This window comes from Quercus robur, chromosome 5, assembly GCF_932294415.1.
Source record: "Quercus robur chromosome 5, dhQueRobu3.1, whole genome shotgun sequence".
NCBI classification, from domain to species: Eukaryota; Viridiplantae; Streptophyta; class Magnoliopsida; order Fagales; family Fagaceae; genus Quercus; species Quercus robur.
In genome coordinates this window covers 74,869,424-74,888,043 of record NC_065538.1, presented here as the reverse complement: position 1 = coordinate 74,888,043, position 18,620 = coordinate 74,869,424, and the positions used below count along the sequence as shown (strand labels likewise).

Sequence of the window (18,620 nt, the reverse complement as noted above, 5' to 3'; positions counted from 1 at the left end):
ATTCTGTAATAAGTATGTTATTTACCATGAGTATGTATGTGATTCTCCACAAGGTCCTTTTGATCCTTTTGATGGTTATCCATCCGATGCTCCCTCTACTAATTGATGGGGTCACTACTGTTACAAGACTGATACTACTTTATTTGTTTGGCTTGCACAAAAGCCAAAATATTTCATTGTCCATGACGGATATGAAAATCTGGAACTGTTTCAAGATACTCCGGATTTTGCTGAAGATTTTGATTCCTATATTTGTCTGGCCTGCACAATGGCCAATGCTTAAATATTTACTACTGTTCGAAACTTGTTTCCCACCAATATGATTCTTTCAAAGGTTCCCAAAGACTAGTGTTCATGTGAAGACAATTGAAAGGAATGCTTATTAGTCCTTTTTATTGGTTTCTTTCCTATTGGTCTCTTTTGTCACTAAAGGACACCAATAATGAGGACTTGTCCCTAAACTTATAAGTCTATTGCTGAGCTCTACGGTGGATTCATGCAATCTTGAAGATTCCCCACAATCCTAGGTCAAAAAGAGAAGAAAAATTCTATTTTACTATTCAGTCACTATTCACTTGTCACTATTCCTCTATCACTATTCACTGTTACTGTTCATCTGATACTATTCATCTTTTCTATTGGTCTCTTTTGTCACTAAAGGACACCAATAATGAGGACTTGTCCCTAAACTTATAAGTCTATTGCTGAGCTCTACGGTGGATTCATGCAATCTTGAAGATTCCCCACAATCCTAGGTCAAAAAGAGAAGAAAAATTCTATTTTACTATTCAGTCACTATTCACTTGTCACTATTCATCTATCACTATTCACTGTTACTGTTCATGACACTGTTCACTCCGAATTTTGCCTATTTAAGGGGGGTTGTCCCTTATGTTTAAAGGGCTTTTTAAGTCAAGTTTTAGTTTTGATTTCTCTTCCCTTAGAACTAGCCTTCTTAGAGAGAGAACCCACCTTGCTTCTACTACTACTATTACTTTGTTCACCCTTGTTCACTACAAGCCTTGTAATCCTACAAACCTTGTAACTAGGACTAGTTCAAACTTTGTAACTGTTAACCTGTAACTGTTGAGATCTTGTATTCACTACTACTGTAAGTGTTTATTCTACTGTTGAGATTTTGCCTATTTAAGGGGGGTTGTCCCTTATGTTTAAAGGGCTTTTTAAGTCAAGTTTTAGTTTTGATTTCTCTTCCCTTAGAACTAGCCTTCTTAGAGAGAGAACCCACCTTGCTTCTACTACTACTATTACTTTGTTCACCCTTGTTCACTACAAGCCTTGTAATCCTACAAACCTTGTAACTAGGACTAGTTCAAATTTTGTAACTGTTAACCTGTAACTGTTGAGATCTTGTATTCACTACTACTATAAGTGTTTATTCTACTTTCAATAACAAGTATTTTCAGTTTTATGTTCATTATTTTACTTGTTGCTACCGCCACCTTGGACGGATTACCGCCAAAGCATAAAGGTATGTGTGGTTCCTTACATATAATATTAGGTATAATTAAAAGGGGCGGTGAAGTTTTCTAAAAACGTAATTACACTTGCAGTGCAAGTGTTAGTTTTTCTACCTATGTCATGGTTAATTGTTGATAGTCCCGTCACAGTATGTGACAGTTGGTTTTGGTCACTTTAAGTGTGGTTGTTTAGTGGGAGTTGTTTTTTGTACACCCCTATATGATATTGAATTTTAAAATTAGGATTAAAAATTGGATTTGCAAACCTTTTTTGTAAATAAGAGTTTATGATAACAAGCTTGGTCTAATGATTTCATAAACTCATAATTTCTCAAGATAATATCTTAGGCTTGACTCAAACTCTCATCTACCGAAGTTGTCTTTGGGACCGTTCTTAAATATTTACAGATATCTGTGAGATAAGGCAGTGCACATGTTGGGAATAACCAAGTAATCATACAAATGTGTACACTGCATTAGTGAAATAATAAATATATAAACCCTTAAATATACACTACTTAATTTTCTTAAACTTGTTCACTTTTTTTATAAATTAATTTCTAAGACCCAAAAGACATTCTAGATAGGATGGAATTCGTATAAGCTAATAAGTGGTTTCAGCCATGGAGTAAGTGGGAGTTTGGATAGTTCAAGAACAATCTTACAAAAAAATCACAGGAGGTTCACCCTCAAAGAAATGGTGATTAGACCCCCCACAGACACAGCCTATTAATTGAACCAAAGTCTTAGGCTGAGAGAGAGAGAGAGGGAGCTTTGCATTTATAAATCATAAGAAAATCAAGCGATATATTCGTAAGTATTGCAGTATGTACTAAGTCTACAATTCAATAAATATTTTTTTTAAAATAATAATAATAAAAACAACAACAGCAACTACTAATTCGAAAATAAAATTTCCACATGATTCTTATAGACTAATTTACAACTTCAAATGGAACTGGAAGCCCAACATCAGATTTTAGGAAAATGGAGTTTTCTCAGTACTGGAGCACTACACTTTAGGCCATTGTGGACTCACCACCTGCACAAACCGATCAATTTATCAAAAGAACATTCAATATATCCATTAAAAAACACCAAAGAGAAATGTTCTTTCACTTGTGCAGTTGATTTATTATCACATTTGAGTAGAGAACCTAATTATCACATCCACAAAGTAACTTTTAATGTAAACAAATTACTTGACAGAGGATAGATCAGAACAGAGCTTAATGCCTCAATGTTTTTCTTAAGCTAAATCATCAAAGAAAGTAGACCTTATGTCATCATTGATCTTTTCCAGTTATTAGAAAAATCAGATATAGATAGCTAACCTCAAGTGTGCTAAACACTAATCGCATTCGGCTAGCAACAACAGATGGCTCCTCAGCTCTTCCCACCACTGCCATTTGCTCTAGTTGAAGAGTCTTTACTGGAAGCCTTCATTGAACATATGAAAGAATGAACTAAATGGTGTGCCTCCACCAAGGGTTTTAACATTATACATCAGCCAATATTGTTTGAAAGCAGATTAAAAAATGCCAAGAGGAATTAATTAAGTATTGTCACAGAATGAAGTAATGATGGTATATTAATTAATAGCTCAGGCAGTTAGGTTATGAGTAAAGATACAATCTACATGCACGCACGCACGCACAAAATATTAAAGATGCTGGTTTAAGTGCAAGAGTAATAACAATGTAAAATCATTGGCTGGTAAGTAGCTTTATCATATCCGAGAAAAATAGTACTATAAAATTTCATTGACAGATGCCAGTGCTTCATCCATTTTAGGAAGCTCCCTGCCTAAATACAACAATACAAGAATGCTTGATAATATTTGTGCAACTAAAAGAGGAAATGAAATATGCCAAAAAGTAACACACCATGCCATTCCCCTCATAAAGTATGCATTTGCTATTATAGCACAAAAGCCTTTCCACTGAAGCCTCACTTCATCTGACACAGGAGGTGTAGACGACCATCTAACAATAGTAGGCTGTGGTGTACACATGATGGTGATGAATATAATGCTCAACCAGAAAATGCACTCATCAACCTGCATTGTGAAATATAAAAATGAGATTCCAATTCCAAAACCATTCATCAGATTTAGTGACCACCTAAAATCATAACAAATGTTGCCTTTTCCCCCGCAAAGGGTGTATTTTGCATCTAGAATACTATCTCATGATTAAATTTACCAATGACATGCTTCTATAACCCACAATCTACAAAGATGAAACTCTTTGCTTTAAACGATAGTAAATAAAGTTGTCAAAAACTTCACAACAATAATTTTTTGGGCAATAACATATCCTGTGAAATTAATTAAGCTCAAGACTCGTGCCTTGACAAATAGTTCAAGTTCAACAAGGAAGAAGTGACTTACCTCCTCCGAAATAATCTTGGATTTCAAACTGGTGGTTCCACCATAACCTTGCATTGCTTCAATTTCAACACCAGATTCCCTCAGATCATTAAGTTCTTTCCTTAATCCTTCATCAGTACAGCCCAGTGCATAAGCATTCACCCCAGCACTTATGAACTCCTGCACAAGTAACTAAACGTATTATTTGAACTATATTATAAACTGACCTAATAAATAACAGTTCAAGCAACCCAATAAATATACTTTTAGGTTGTCACCTCCTCCCCGCTCAACAGCATTCTTGAATCGCTTAAACAAACTGATTGCTATGTTGCGTGATGAACGGTATTCATCATCTGCAGGAATGGAATCATCCAACCGGCACTATCATGCATAAGACAGTAAATATATTAAGCACTGAATCAGAACCCCAAAAATTGAGTAAAAATGTATCAGTTCAGCTTGCAGTTGCAACACTGCTTACCAGCCATCTCTTTGAAGCAACGTGATGCAATACATGATGACTTGTAAGTTGATTACGGCCTTTCCAAGAAAGTGAGGAATTATGTAGCATATGTATATTACTACAAGGGTTCCTTAACAGGCTGGGACAGATTGAAGTATTAATTAAGGAATTCACATGTGTAATCTTGCATGAAGATGCTACAGGCAATGTATTGGAGTCTAGATATATCTGGCACTTCGTTATAGCTCCCGGAGCATACACCATCAGCATGATTGAACCATGATAATATCACCTTTAAAAAAAGAATAGACAAAAGCAAACACCAAAATGAGTACAAGGACTATATCAAAGTCTCCAAAAAGTACAGAATTCTGGCATGAGAAAAATGGCTACAAATATCCTACACTAGTGATCCAAGTGTGGCATTCAACTCCTTTTGGACTCTCTAACTTAAATTGAACTATTTGATCTTCAAATACAAGTGGAGGAAAAAATGAACAAAGGCTTCTGTAGACCCAGTTCCCGAAAATCGAACTAATCCACTTGATTACATCTTATGCAATTAAATTAATGTCCAATAAAAGTTGATTTATTTATTGTTAATGTTTGCTTTGATAATACTGCAATCCCTTTCCCTTTTTAATTCCTCAACTGAGTTGGCAGATAGACACAGTAAAACTAAAAGTACGCAGCCAAAAGTCATCATATTCTTATAATTCTAAATTCCCAATTCAAAACAAATGATCCCAGAACACACACAGCTTAATCGTCAATGTGTCATTCAGAGCAACACTATCACACAGACAAAATGTTCTATCTTATTGACCTGTTTTTACAAGACTTGACAAATACAAAATGTCCATACCATAACACGTAAGATTAACAAGAGCCCATTTTTTAGCTCATAGTTTTGATCCATCATTCTTAATACCAAACTCAAATCAAATAATTGTTCATAACCCATCTCCCAAAATAAAACACAGAACTATATATATATAAATAAAACCTGAAAACAGAGGTAAATATGACTTGCCTTTTCAGGGTATAGATAAGCTCATATGGATAGAAAAGCACCCAAGACAAAAGGTTTTTAGAGAGAGAGAGAAGAAAGAGCAGTATCAAGAATAGAGTAATAGAGAATGAAAGAGAATCTTGTAAGGGTATGGCACTTACTGAAGCCACCAATTTTTTGAATGGCTCCAAAGATTCTTGCTTTTGAATCTAAAAATTTCTCTGGTTTGGGAAATTATTTCTGGCTGTTCTATTTTACAACGTTGTTGCTTTCAAGTTTGTCAAAGATTTCCATTTATTGCTTATGGTCATACGAGTTTTTGTTGTCGTATGTGTCATGGGCCTTTTCCCGACCCATACTGCGGTTATACAAACATGGATCAGGTCCATACCACTGTGAGTCCAATCAAAAGTGTAAAACAAAATAAATAGACACCAGTTGAATTTTATTAGTTTTTTTTTTTGATTAAAAAAATTAGATATATATATACACACACATACATATTTTAATGGGAAAATATTATATATTAGATTTAATTAGGTTTTTTCTCTCTAATTAATGATTGTTTTTTAAAATGTCATTTTTTTTTTTTTATAACGATACAACTACAAATTTATTGAGTTTAATCATGTTATCATAAGTAAATTACGTTTGTAGATTTCATCTTTAAATATGTCTCATGTTAGTTAACATATTAGGAAATTTCAAAATCCTTTCATATGTCTATTTCCTAAAATTGAAAAAAAAAAAAAAACAATTTGAGAATATTTTGTGCTATTTAGCAATTGGTTATATGAAGTTTTTATATAATGGGAGTAACACATCAAACACAATAATTTTTATAACAATTTCATTGGTAGATTCTTATTGGTACTTATTTGAACTCATCACCATTTACATCACTTTATCATCTATCATTTACAAAATATTACCTCGATAGTTGTAAAATATTTTGTAAAAATATTTGTGTTTCTAGAATCATTGATAAAATGCACTTGGTAAATACCTTAAAAGAAATACACTTGAAGCTATTAGATAGCTTTGTTTTGACTATTTACAAAGCCACCAACCACAATCTCGCATCCTCACTTGCCAAATGTTGCTCCAAACATGACATTGTGGTCAACATTAACATGCCAAAAGCACTTCACCAACTTAAGCAGGATCTCCCAAATAAAAAAATAAAAAATAAAAAACTCAATTATTTCCTTCTCTGCCCCCACAGCGATCTCTCAACAAACTTATAGGTCATTAGTCAGTGAGTCTGATCTCCTGAACTCGTCTCCACCATTAGTACACATAATCCCCGTTTGAACTCTTGAAATTATGTCCATCTCAACAAAGTTAATTGTGAGAATTTACATTTTAAATCTTATATTTTAAAGAATGTTATAAATTAAATTTTATATAGGCTTGTTCCTTAATGGACACTTCTTAGTAATTTTAACAAAAATGTTCGGAGTTTAATTCTTTTGTCTTAACTATCAAATTATCAAATATGTCATTTATCTTAATTTGTATGAAATATTTCGTTCACCAAGTATGTAATTGTAAATAAAAAGATGGTACATTAGGAATACCTTATTCCTCAATCAGGGGAGTTTGGAATTTGGATTCCAAACTTGGGTAACATTTTTCCTACAAATTTGGAGGTGTACTTTTGTCTAAGAGGTTTAAAGCGGCTGAGTTAGATTCTGCATTGTAACAGCCGTCAGATACATATAAAGTACACATGAAACATGGTACATGTAAATGTAAGTAAATATGTGAACAGAAACAAGGAAAGAGTGAGATGAGGTGTAATCGTCTGGTAGTCCCATTACCACTGACTAACGATGTGATTTTGTTGGCTGTCTCCATTCGGAAGAGAAAACCCTTTCCTCCACCCACCCACTACATGCTACATAGTACATAACCCACCAACCCTTTTTACATTTTCCCATTTTTTATTTAATTTTACTAATATTATATGTATAAGATAAATAGACAATTGACATATATATTAAAAAAGGCAGTATTTTTATTTTGTGCAGGGATGCTCTTTTGGGCTCTCAGATTTGCTTCTTCTTAGAACAACGGAGGACAAAGAACATTCACATCTGTGACTGTGAGTGCTCTCTCACTCTCTTTTTCTCATTCTTTATTTGCAAATCTTATTTGTCATGTGGGTTTTTTGATTGGCCATCTCTGCTTCAATGTTATGCCAATTTTATTAAGTTCATTGGTTGCTTACTCTTATAAGCTTGTAAAGAAACAGTCTTTGAGATCTATGTGACTGGTTCAGGTTGAATTGTTTAAAAGAGTCTCATTGTTTATATTGGATATTATCTCTTTGTTGGATTTTATGATTTCAATGGCGCTTTTGGTGGTTTTGTGAACTTCCCAATGACAATTATGTGGGATTGTATTGAGCTGAGAGGAGATCCTGATGTTTTTCCTGTACATGGTGTCTGAATAATATCTGAATTAAATCGATAAAAATGATGCATTGATAATGTTTGAAATGAGGACATTGCATTTTAAATAGGAATGGGATGACGATAACTATAAGACAAATTGGCTTATGTGATTTTAAAAACTAACCTCATTTATGTACGATTTTGGTGAATATTGTCATGTCTTAATGCAATGCTACCAACTGGCTTGTACAATTGCTGTATAGATGGCAGTGGATTGATTAGTTTCCACCAAATACCCTTTTGGAATTTTTGGCATTTTTATTTTTATTTTTTTTATATCCAGTACTCAATGGTGGCTTATTGTTTTTCATGACATATGAGGATAATCTCTTTATTTAGTTAGTATAACATTTCACGCAATTTTTTGAAATGGATGTTGCTACCATGGGTTATGCTGACAATGAAAATTATTTGTGATTGTTTTGTTTCTGTTGAGAAGCCATTGGCGTTTTATTAGAGACTATTTAGATTCTTTTCCTTTTTTGGGGGGTGGGGCTGTATTTGAAAGTTCCTCAAATTCCACCTATCAGGTATTTTCTGTAAAGATGAGAGGGGGTTTGTGGCAACTTGGGCAATCAATGACCCGTCGTCTTGCTCAGGCTGATAAGAAGACTGTAGCTCGTCGATACTTTTCCGCAGAAGCAGAGCTCAAAAAGACAGTTCTTTATGACTTCCATGTTGCTAATGGCGGGAAGATGGTGCCATTTGCTGGATGGGGCATGCCCATTCAATACAAGGACTCAATCATGGATTCTACCTTGAATTGTAGGCAGAATGGTAGCCTTTTTGATGTCTCCCATATGTGTGGGTTGAGCCTCAAGGGGAAGGACTGCATACCTTTCCTTGAAAAGCTTGTCATTGCTGATGTTGCTGGGTTAGCCCCTGGAGCTGGGACACTAACCGTCTTTACAAATGAAAAGGGAGGAGCAATTGATGATTCAGTGATTACAAAGGTGAAGGATGATCACATATACCTGGTCGTCAATGCAGGGTGTAGAGATAAGGATCTGGCTCACATTGAGGAGCATATGAAGGCATTTAAGGCCAAAGGTGGGGATGTCTCATGGCACATACATGATGAGAGGTCTCTTCTTGCTCTCCAGGTGAATCCTAGATTCCTCTTTCCATGTTCTCCTATGTCTTAAGTTTTTGCCTTGGTTTTTATTTTTTTTATTTACCTTGGAATATGAATGTCAGCTGCTGCAATTTTCATGCTCTTTTTTTCCCCTTCAGCTACTCAGAGTTGTTCTTATGTATGTCTAGATATAGTGTCCAAGGAAACTGCAAGGACTTATTTCCTTCTGGTTTATATTGTATTTATTTGTATTACATGGGTTGACTTTTTATGATATGATTGGCCCAGCTCAAATGCGTAGCAGATTGTCAACCAGAAAAGTACTCTATACACTGTTTTTTCTTTGTTCCTTCTTGTTCTCTTCCTCTTTTCATGTCTCCTTATTTATATCAGAAAATAAAATTCTCCTACAAGATATCATAAATACTATAGCTGAAAGGTAGTGGGTTTGATCTTTCATGTTGAATTGACATCAAAATTTGAAATTGTCCTGGAAAGTTGTTATAATTGCAAGAGATACTGGGTTTCATGTTTAATTGAAACTTGGTTTATATTTGTATGAGCCATGCAAACCATATAGCTATGATTTGGGAAAGAAGTGAGCTTATGGATGTAAACTGATTGAGAGATATTGCTTCTTTGATTTCTATGTTGCAGGGTCCTTTGGCTGCTCCAACTCTTCAGCACCTGACAAAAGAAGACTTGAGCAAGTTTTACTTTGGAGAGTTCCGAATGTTGGATATTAATGGAGTGCACTGCTTTCTAACTAGGACAGGGTATGCTTCTTTTCAGTTTCTTTTCTATAGTGACAATTTGTCTATATTCAGTTTAGTCCTATATTGATTACAGGGCTTGTATGTATTTCTCTGTTGAATGAGAAGATGAGTGAAGCACGACTGAGTTCTGTTTTGTACCCATCCATCTTGACATCACAACAAAGAATTTTTATCAAGAGCATAGGGTCTAAATATCTGATGCTCTTATCTTCCCCCATAAATGAATACACCTTAGTTTTTTCTCATCTGTAGGAGAGAGCTGTGAAGGACAGTTGATTATCCTTGTCTCGTTTCCAAGATTTTCAGGTACACTGGTGAAGATGGTTTTGAAATCTCAGTGCCTTCAGAGAATGCCTTGGATCTTGCCAAAGCAATCTTGGAGAAATCTGAAGGAAAGATAAGGTTGACTGGTCTTGGTGCTAGAGACAGTCTCCGACTTGAAGCTGGGCTCTGCTTATATGGTAATGACATGGAACAACATGTAACTCCTGTAGAGGCAGGACTCACATGGGCCATTGGGAAGAGAAGAAGGGCTGAAGGTGGTTTTCTAGGTGCTGAGGTGATACTTAAGCAACTTGAATCAGGTCCACCTGTCAGGCGTGTTGGGTTTTTCTCTTCAGGACCACCTCCCAGAAGCCACAGTGAGATTCAGGATGACAAAGGAAAAGGCATTGGGGAAGTCACCAGTGGAGGATTTAGCCCCTGCCTTAAGAAGAATATAGCTATGGGGTATGTGAAATCAGGATCACACAAGGCTGGCACCAAAGTTAAGATAGTTATTCGAGGAAAGGCCTATGATGGGGTTGTCACAAAAATGCCATTTGTACCAACAAAATACTACAAGCCATCATAATTCATGCTTGGTACATCAACGCCAGGATTTCCTAATCGGTTCACTCCCAGTCTTTCGTAATTTCCACTTTCTATTTGCAAGAAATCTGAGATGAAATACAATGTTTTGCTTTTGTCATTGCTTTCTGAAGTTTCACATATTATTATTTGCGATTTACTGAATATACAACTGGTGAAAATGAATGCAAGATGATGCCGGATAATGATGTTTGAAAGATACAAAATGAATCCTTTGTTTTCTAAGTATATGAGCTAATCCAGTAAGAGTTCTGTCACAATTGTTAAAAACAATCACAATCTGGGAGAAAAGAGCTGCTCATTTTAATTAAAAAAAAAAAAAAAAAAGTGACCCATAAGTGGTTACCGGCGAAAGACTCAAGTGATTTTCTTGCTTCTATTATAAAATTTTCCCCTGCAGATTGGTGCAACAATTTGGGGTGGACAGCTATGATGGTTCTACCTTGAAGACGTTATATTTTTTATCAGATTTACCACAGTTACACCAAAGAAAGATAGTGACGGTAACTTATTATTTGCTCCATTTACAATTTGTTAAAAAAATTGGGAAGTTCTTGTTCTGTTGGATTGGAAGTTTTGGACCTCATCCTCTATTCCAATCGATTCTCGTTGCTCCATAGTTCTTTTGGGGAAAATTATTGCGTGTAACAGGTGCCACATCTCGCATGCTGTGGCCATCAAGGCAACAGCCTCTATAGTCTCCCATTCTTTGGTTAGCAGATTTACCAAATTTGTTCAAAGCCAAGTCAAGCCTGTGAAATGGTGTTTTTTTTTTTTGGGCTGAAAAAATTGAAACGTGTGATTTTGGGAACAAGTCACTTTCCACCGTAATGAGTTAAATCCCATATCGCGCACCGTAACGAGTTAAGCGCCACTGTAACAAGACACTTTCCACCATATCCCGCACAACTCGTACTCGAGTGCTAAGGCTAAGGCAACAGACGAGGTGCTTAACCAGGTACTTGACCACTAGACTATCATCCCTAGGTCCTATGAAATGTGAATTCTTGGTCAGATTTAACTCTTAATGCATTCACTGGCTCACATAGTGTCCTAGGAGATTCAAAATTTAAAGCCAATCTTATTACCGCAGTTCATTAACCTTGCACATGAACATTTGTCACAAAATATCAGTCACAAAGAACAAAGAGTCTGAAAAGTATGGATGTATTCAACAAACTTTTTCGGTTAGATTGACGCTCAGATTAGTGCAGTTGATTCCAATACTTTTGTAGTTGAATCGAGCGAGCTATGTGGCACTCACCTATGAAATGTCTGAGATGTTAGTGTATAAAGACATTTATGCAGCCAGAAATTAAGGCAATAGCAAGCATAGAAAGAAATCAAGTTAATTGTAAGCCATCTTTCAAGTTGACTACTCAAATTTACTCGTTTACATTATTTTTTTGTAGTTTAGATTTTAAAAGTAAAAAAGAAAAAGAAAAAGAAAAAAGGAGGGTGCGGGGAAAGGAGGTTACAACCAATGTTGTACGAAGGGTAAAATACTACAATGCAAGAGAGAAGAAAGATGCCAGGCTCTAATCAAGAAGCTTAAACTCGAACAAGGAATACAATATAACAAGTCTCATATACGCCATGCCGGTATTGAATGCTGACGAGTCACAACTGAAAAATCCCCCACTAAAGTCAATTTAAGGATGTTAAATCCTTATTCTCAAAACTTACTACAACATCACAGGAAAGGGGTATCAGAAAGTTTCCTGTGGCATCCTCAAATATCAAGAAGCAACCTCCGAGGGTCCTCCACGACATCTTTAATACGACGTAAGAAGAAGACGGCCTCTCTTCCATCAATTAGTCGATGGTCATATGTTAGGGCGATGTACATCATTGGCCTTGAAACAATTTCCCCACCAACAACCATCGGACGGTTCACAATTGAGTGCATGCCCAGGATGGCCGACTGCCAATAAAGCAAATAAATAAATAAACCACAGAATGAATAAGACTATAAGAGTTAGATTCATGAGTAATTAAAGTCACCAAGGAACTGCTATAAAGCATGCATCAATTTTATACTTCAAAAATGACTATAGTACACAATATCTAGGACCTAGATCTGATATATCTGTTGTCCGTTGTAGGCTATTGTTTACCAAGGGTTTGAATCCCTCTCTTTTCATACCTTTCAACTGATCCACCAATCTTATTGACAGCAATGTACCAAAGCGAATAACAATGGCTACCATTATTCCAAGAGTGGTTTTTCTTATATTTTGATATAGATTCTTCATTCCTAAATTTTTCCATATGGAAAACACAGGAAAGAGTGGACAAGTTCTTAAAAAAAAGTGTGTGAGATGGCCAAACCTGCATTCAGCTGATTTTACAAGGTTGTCTATAAGAAAGTTAATTTGTTCAGGCATAGAGATGCACAAGGAGAAATCCTCTTATTATCAGAACAAAATGTATGGAGAAGGGGTTAATGCAGCATCATACCTGAGGGGGATTGATGATTGGGGTACTTAAAAGGCTTCCATAGACACCACCATTCGATATTGTGAATGAGCCTCCAGCCATCTCATCAATTGATATAGAGCCATCATTTGCCTTCTTTGCAAGGGTGTTGATTGCCTTCTCAATCTCAGCAAAGTTCATTTTATCAGCATTGCGGAGAACCGGAACAACAAGGCCCTACAAAAACTCAGTGGAAGCAACCAATTTAGATATAACCAGCATAATGCAACTTGATGTGGCAGTGAGGGCAGATTGAATATTTGTAATTTTGTACAGATACCATTAATCCAAGATTTAAAAAATAAAATGAAAAGAAACATATAACCAACTAATAAAGAGTTATGCTAAGATGCAATCTAAATCACTGTAATGAGCTTCATTTTTTCTGTCTAATTTTAAAAAGTAGGCACACATGATCTCATTACTATTTCATCTTTTTTATTACCATTTTGTCTCCACATCACACCAACCATTGTGCTAAGATGCAAACTTAATCTATGGCTCAGCACCATTACGGACTCCTCCCCCTCAAAAAAAAAAAAAAAAAAAAAGCCCCTCCCACTCAATTCTAAAAAGCTAAAATTTAGTTATAGCAATTAAAATTTTGAAGAATGGAAGTTCAAATTGGAAGTTACTCAAAATAGCATTGAAAGATTTTATAATGAGAAGGAGATTCTTGATTTTGTTTTTTCTTTCTTTCTGTACCAGCCAAAATTAGGGTTGAGATAAATATTTTGTAAATCCCTAAATTTTTTTGTCAATTTTTTACGAAAATGTATCTCAAAATAAAGATAAATACCTTTTCTATACAACTAATATGCAATAAAATATTTCTTTTGTATCATGAATATGGATCAAAATATTCTTTTGTTACACAATAATTTTGGGGAAATGTTAATTTTAAGCCCTACAGTTTCAAAAGTAACAAATCAAATCATAAGGTTTTAAAAAGTAACAAATTAAAACAGTATAATTTCAAAAGTAACAAATTAAACCCTAAGGTATCAAAAACTGACAAGTCAAACCTCCAGATTTAAGTGGAACAAGCAAGGTTTTTTCAAAATTGGGAAATGATATTAATTACTAAATTAGTCTTTTCCACTAAAGTTGATATGATTTCTTAATTACTAAATTAGCCTTCCCCACCCTTTTTGTGGACTAAATGGTTTTTGGGTAATCTCAATTTGAAAAAAACTTGCTTTTTTTTTTTTTTTGGTCTTAATTTGTTACTTTTTGAAACTCTAGGGTTTAATTTGTTACACCCTTAAATTATAGGGTTTAAAATATAATTTTCCTATAGTTCTATCATGGAAAAAAAATAATTTTATACATAAGCCTTTATATATGAACATCATAACCTTAAGTTATGAGTTAATGTTGGCCATATCTCAACCCCCCCCCCCCCCCCCCCCCTTCCAAAAAAGAAAATAAAAAAAACGAAACTCTAGTTTGAAGCCTCAGCCCTCCTAAATAGGTCCAAGACTGTCAATGGATTGTCTCAATTACCAAAACATGTCCATACACTCCATTCTCAAATTGCTACCTAATTGAAATAATTGGAATAGTAACAGACCTTTGGAGTACCAACAGCAATACTGATGTCAATATAATCTCTATAGATGATGTCATCCCCGTCAATGACAGCATTGACGATTGGCTGATTCAGGAGCCCACTTACTGCACCCTGGAACAAGACAAGCAACATTGGAGATCATTGTTATGAACATGCATGGAGACATGTTTGCGTCTGTACATGAGAAGGTTCAAGGTACTGAATAATCACATATGACAAAGACATACTTTAATAAATCCCTTTTTTTATAGGTAAGACATACTTTAATAAATCCTGACATAAGACCTAACTTCACCCCGTGCTTCTCAACAAAAGCATCTTTATATTCGGAACGGAGCTTCATCAAATTAGTCCTGAAACACATAGCACCATTGTTGAAGGGGAATGCATAAGGCAATATGTCATACTATTTCGAATATCATATGGGAAAGGATGCATTTTAGGTAGAATAATAAATATCAAGTTATGCATTTCATATCAGCGCATTATGTTGATAAGAAATTTATAGTTGCATTGACCATAAAACAGACAATTTAGTTACAAAGACTAATTCAGTAGAAAGAACAGGTAATTGGGTCCATGAAGTTCCAAAATCAGCCATATTGATTAAAAGCTAGGGACAAAAGGCTTACATATCAACTTCATTGAATGTAGTCAGCATAGCAAATGTGTTCTGAGAGTCTTTCAAACGTGTTGCAACACGTTTCCTCAGTCTTGTCATTGGAACCTGAAATTATATTAGTTACAAAGTACCAAAGGAACAAATGGAATAAGGAAGACCAACAAAAGTAGACTATTCTAAGCTTTTAAAGGAACTGCTAAACTCAAAACTAAACAGAAGGATAATAAAAGATCCCAAGACTTACTCTTCTTTCCCTTTCCTTTGGAGGAAGCTGAGGTTCTGTTGCTAAGGCCTTAGGGGGTGGTGGAGAAGGAGCTTTACGCTTAGGAGGAGAAGTCTCAGCTTTAGGCTTAGGAAGAGATGTTTCTTCTTTAGGCTTTTCCTTGTCTTCTTTTTTCTTTCCTGCAGATGGCTTAGAAGAAGCCTGGCTAGGCACATCCTCTGATGGAGCAACGTGTGATTCTGATACACCTTCACCAGATTTTGAGATAACAGCTATCTTGGTACCTGGCTCCACTGTTTCACCTTCTTTGGCAACAAGCTACAGAAAGAATTACAAAGACCAACATTACAAATACAAAATACCTATGAATCCAAGAAGGAGATTCTAATTAATAGTATATTATAGGTTTCAACCATTGCATACTGAATTCTATCTGATTACCTCTTGGATAACACCGGCCTCAGGACTAGCCACATCAATTGTCACCTATTTTTATAGATATATAAAAGAATTAGAATGAATCACAAGCCTTGAAAATGGTTGTGCAGACTATGGAAAAATTATATTAGAATAACTTCGTAGAAGGTATACCTTATCAGTTTCTATTTGAGCAATAGGTTCATCAATTTCTACACGATCACCAGGTTCTGCGCCCAATTTATCAACAATGGGTCACATGAGAGATTCAAAGTATCTATGTACACAAAATATATTCACATACATGAACACAAGATAAGGTTTAAAACAAGGGCATTCAAACACAGTCAAACTGGAACGACATACTCTTTAAAAATGTTGCTAGAGTGCCATCAGTTATGGATTCACCCATGAAGGGTACAACAGCATCAACCAGATCACCTTGAGACATACATAGAATTACTTGAGTTAATGAATGTTCAATAAGATATATAACATGCGTCAAAATCAAGAAAAGGCTCTAGAAGATCATGAAGGTTATTGTACCATTATCAGAAGAAAATGACCTATTCTGTACATAGATAGGAGAATCTCTTTGAAAAAATGACACAGCTTCCCTGTAGACCAAGATTTTAAGGAAATTAGAAAGGGTAAAGTTATTTCAAAGGACGAAATCAGACTAGCTTCAACCATAGCACATATCATTTCCTTCTTTCCCACATTCTTAACATTTTAACATATTCCTAGGGGGGTGGGGAATTAGGCAAAATTCTAAGCAAGGAAGATGTAGCTGACCTTACTGGCTTTGAGCTAACTGGACAACCTGTAATCACATGTAGTGCAAAAGAATTAACGAAAGAGGCACTCAGTTATCCAAATAATCTTTCATCCGAACTTGACATGCCTAAGCAGTTGTTTATAGTTTGATTACCAAGAAAACTATTCCGACCAACATTGCCCACAATTTTTGAGCCTCTACCAAGAAGCAATGCCTGTGAAGATGTTTGTAAAGTAAACCAGTAAGAAGTTATGATTGTGAACAATGGCAAAGCATGATTTCAAATAACAAATATATCGAGAACAAGCAAGCTTCTACATTGCTTTCTTCTTATTTTTTTGACCCAAAAAAAAAAAAAATCAAACTTGCTATCAAAAAATAGTTAATATTTACAGCTAAATATAGATGTCCACCCTAAACTAAAGAATAATTTTCGATGTTCTTTACCATCAACACACTAATTTAAAAATAATTCATAACACCCACCCAACCATCTGCCAAAAACTAACAGATTAGTAGCTTGTTGGGTGGTGGAGTGCACTAATGTGTCGAAATTAACAAATTGGGCCTCATTAATTTCCAAAGTCCACCTCAACTAGCTCACTAATTTATCAATTTTTTTTTTTAAATTTTAAAATCAATAGTTACAACGAGGGAGGGGGGATTTGAACTCTGGATTTCTTTCTTGGAAACATCAAGAGGAGCCAATGACCCAATAGTTTTTAATGGCGATTTTACTATTTGATTCCAACTGGCAGCATGGAAATCACATATATATTAATCTCAAACTATGCAAAATATTATATTTTAAGTGGACATTACAAATGACCCTATATTATAATTTAGAGTGGATAGCTGCAAGTGGCTACTGCTAATTATTCTCGCAAACAACTCTGACAACTATGTCATAACTTCACCTGCTTCTTACCCAATCGCTGTGACTGAATCCATCACTCTTGGCAAAGAAAGGGGGACACGTAGTAAGTCAAAATGATCAGCTAAAGGCCCTAGCTCTTGTGCAGTTTATAGCACAACACAATTTATGATAATAACAAAGAGCTAAAGCTTAAAGCGCAAGCAAGTCACCGATTTTCGCATCAATATATATTCACAATTCACAAAAAATATGATCTTAAAATTTTCAGCAAATCTTAACTATCAAATAATAATTCACAAAAAGCAAATAAAGAAACACACATTGAAAATATTGATTCAACGAACCTCTTTCACTTTGGTAGTGGAGTAACCACGCGTTGAGGTTGAGCGTCCAAAAACCTATAAAATAAATAATTAAAAAAAAATTAAGCGCACAACAAATTTAAGGAAAAGCTTTGAAATTTGAGTTAAAAAAAAAGAATCAGAAATGAAAAATTTGAACATACAAAAGCAGGGGTGGAGGAGGGTTGGGTAGCGAGTTTTCGCCGTAGAATTGACCACATAGACATGGTTGCTCCAATCGATTTGCCTAACACACATTTTCGTTACTAATTAAACAAATAAATTACATATATACAATCAGTAACTTTTGCTTACGGATCTAGAGAGAGAGAGAGAGGACCTGGTGGTTCTGGTAGTGGTACAGTGAAAATGAGAGGTTTCGGCGGCTTTGGCTTTGGCTGCGGCTGCTTTTGTTGATTATTTTGCGGAGGAGAGAACTTTGAAGAGAGCCGACGAAAATTGCTTTGGCCCGTTATATCTGTTCACTTTTTTGCTTTGCTTTACTGAATTATTGTCCGTTTGTATTATTATTATTAATCCAACAATAATAAAAAAAGAAGGCAGTAGTTTGGAGCAAGAGTTTTTTTTTATTTTTTTTTATTTTTTATTTTATTTTATTATTATTATTATTTTTTAAATGCAAGAGCAAGAGTTTTATTGAATAGTGGTGAAGGAACCCTATTGATAATAATTGTTGTAAGGTTGTATTTAGTTAGTTAGGGATTTTTTTTTTTTAGCAATAAAAAAAAGTTAGGTATTTAGTTAATTAGTTAGTTAGTTAATTACGATTCTAAGCATGTAAAT

The 18,620-nt window shown here is 35.0% G+C and overlaps 3 protein-coding genes across 6 annotated transcripts; 1 reads left to right on the top strand and 2 right to left on the bottom strand.

Annotated features, from left to right (window-relative positions):
- Window positions 1-2,268: 2,268 nt before the first annotated feature.
- On the bottom strand, window positions 2,269-5,603 carry LOC126727071 (uncharacterized). Of its 3 annotated transcripts, none has more exons than XM_050432538.1 (7): window positions 5,489-5,603; window positions 4,334-4,607; window positions 4,114-4,233; window positions 3,871-4,029; window positions 3,365-3,537; window positions 2,813-2,918; window positions 2,269-2,520 (listed from the first exon to the last, which is right to left on the bottom strand). In XM_050432538.1, exons 2-7 carry the CDS (start codon window positions 4,583-4,585, stop codon window positions 2,491-2,493), a joined length of 840 nt encoding a protein of 279 aa, XP_050288495.1. In that variant the 5' UTR covers window positions 4,586-4,607; window positions 5,489-5,603; the 3' UTR covers window positions 2,269-2,490. The 3 variants fall into 3 exon arrangements, with proteins under 3 accessions (XP_050288495.1, XP_050288494.1, XP_050288496.1); XM_050432537.1 differs by having other exon boundaries at window positions 5,349-5,602; XM_050432539.1 differs by lacking the exon at window positions 5,489-5,603 and having other exon boundaries at window positions 4,128-4,233; window positions 4,334-4,528.
- A 1,527-nt stretch (window positions 5,604-7,130) lies between these two features.
- LOC126727070 (aminomethyltransferase, mitochondrial) lies at window positions 7,131-10,607 on the top strand. Its single transcript, XM_050432536.1, has 5 exons — window positions 7,131-7,234; window positions 7,361-7,434; window positions 8,317-8,889; window positions 9,519-9,637; window positions 9,944-10,607. Exons 3-5 carry the CDS (start codon window positions 8,332-8,334, stop codon window positions 10,488-10,490), a joined length of 1,224 nt encoding a protein of 407 aa, XP_050288493.1. The 5' UTR covers window positions 7,131-7,234; window positions 7,361-7,434; window positions 8,317-8,331; the 3' UTR covers window positions 10,491-10,607.
- A 1,248-nt stretch (window positions 10,608-11,855) lies between these two features.
- LOC126727068 (dihydrolipoyllysine-residue succinyltransferase component of 2-oxoglutarate dehydrogenase complex 2, mitochondrial-like) lies at window positions 11,856-18,325 on the bottom strand. Of its 2 annotated transcripts, none has more exons than XM_050432534.1 (15): window positions 18,157-18,325; window positions 17,981-18,063; window positions 17,820-17,873; window positions 16,752-16,812; window positions 16,616-16,643; window positions 16,367-16,437; window positions 16,187-16,261; window positions 15,995-16,050; window positions 15,845-15,889; window positions 15,425-15,721; window positions 15,191-15,285; window positions 14,821-14,911; window positions 14,559-14,669; window positions 12,968-13,162; window positions 11,856-12,431 (listed from the first exon to the last, which is right to left on the bottom strand). In XM_050432534.1, exons 2-15 carry the CDS (start codon window positions 18,041-18,043, stop codon window positions 12,240-12,242), a joined length of 1,434 nt encoding a protein of 477 aa, XP_050288491.1. In that variant the 5' UTR covers window positions 18,044-18,063; window positions 18,157-18,325; the 3' UTR covers window positions 11,856-12,239. The 2 variants fall into 2 exon arrangements, with proteins under 2 accessions (XP_050288491.1, XP_050288492.1); XM_050432535.1 differs by having other exon boundaries at window positions 17,981-18,056; window positions 18,158-18,307.
- Between the last annotated feature and the right edge of the window lie 295 nt (window positions 18,326-18,620).

Bases quoted from the DNA above. Each gene is read 5' to 3' on its own strand.
- LOC126727068 (XM_050432534.1), bottom strand. From the start codon at position 18,043: ATGTCTATGTGGTCAATTCTACGGCGAAAACTCGCTACCCAACCCTCC. The intron at 15,722-15,844 runs GTAATCAGATAG...TTCTTTCTGTAG, and splicing joins AGGCCGGTGTTATCCAAGAG to CTTGTTGCCAAAGAAGGTGA. The intron at 13,163-14,558 runs GTCTGTTACTAT...GAGTTTTTGTAG, and splicing joins TTGCTGTTGGTACTCCAAAG to GGCCTTGTTGTTCCGGTTCT.
- LOC126727071 (XM_050432538.1), bottom strand. From the start codon at position 4,585: ATGCTGATGGTGTATGCTCCGGGAGCTATAACGAAGTGCCAGATATAT. The intron at 2,919-3,364 runs GTGTGTTACTTT...TGTTCAATGAAG, and splicing joins TTTATGAGGGGAATGGCATG to GCTTCCAGTAAAGACTCTTC. The intron at 2,521-2,812 runs GTTAGCTATCTA...CGGTTTGTGCAG, and splicing joins TAGTGTTTAGCACACTTGAG to GTGGTGAGTCCACAATGGCC.
- LOC126727070 (XM_050432536.1), top strand. From the start codon at position 8,332: ATGAGAGGGGGTTTGTGGCAACTTGGGCAATCAATGACCCGTCGTCTT. The intron at 8,890-9,518 runs GTGAATCCTAGA...TCTATGTTGCAG, and splicing joins GGTCTCTTCTTGCTCTCCAG to GGTCCTTTGGCTGCTCCAAC. The intron at 9,638-9,943 runs GTATGCTTCTTT...CAAGATTTTCAG, and splicing joins TGCTTTCTAACTAGGACAGG to GTACACTGGTGAAGATGGTT.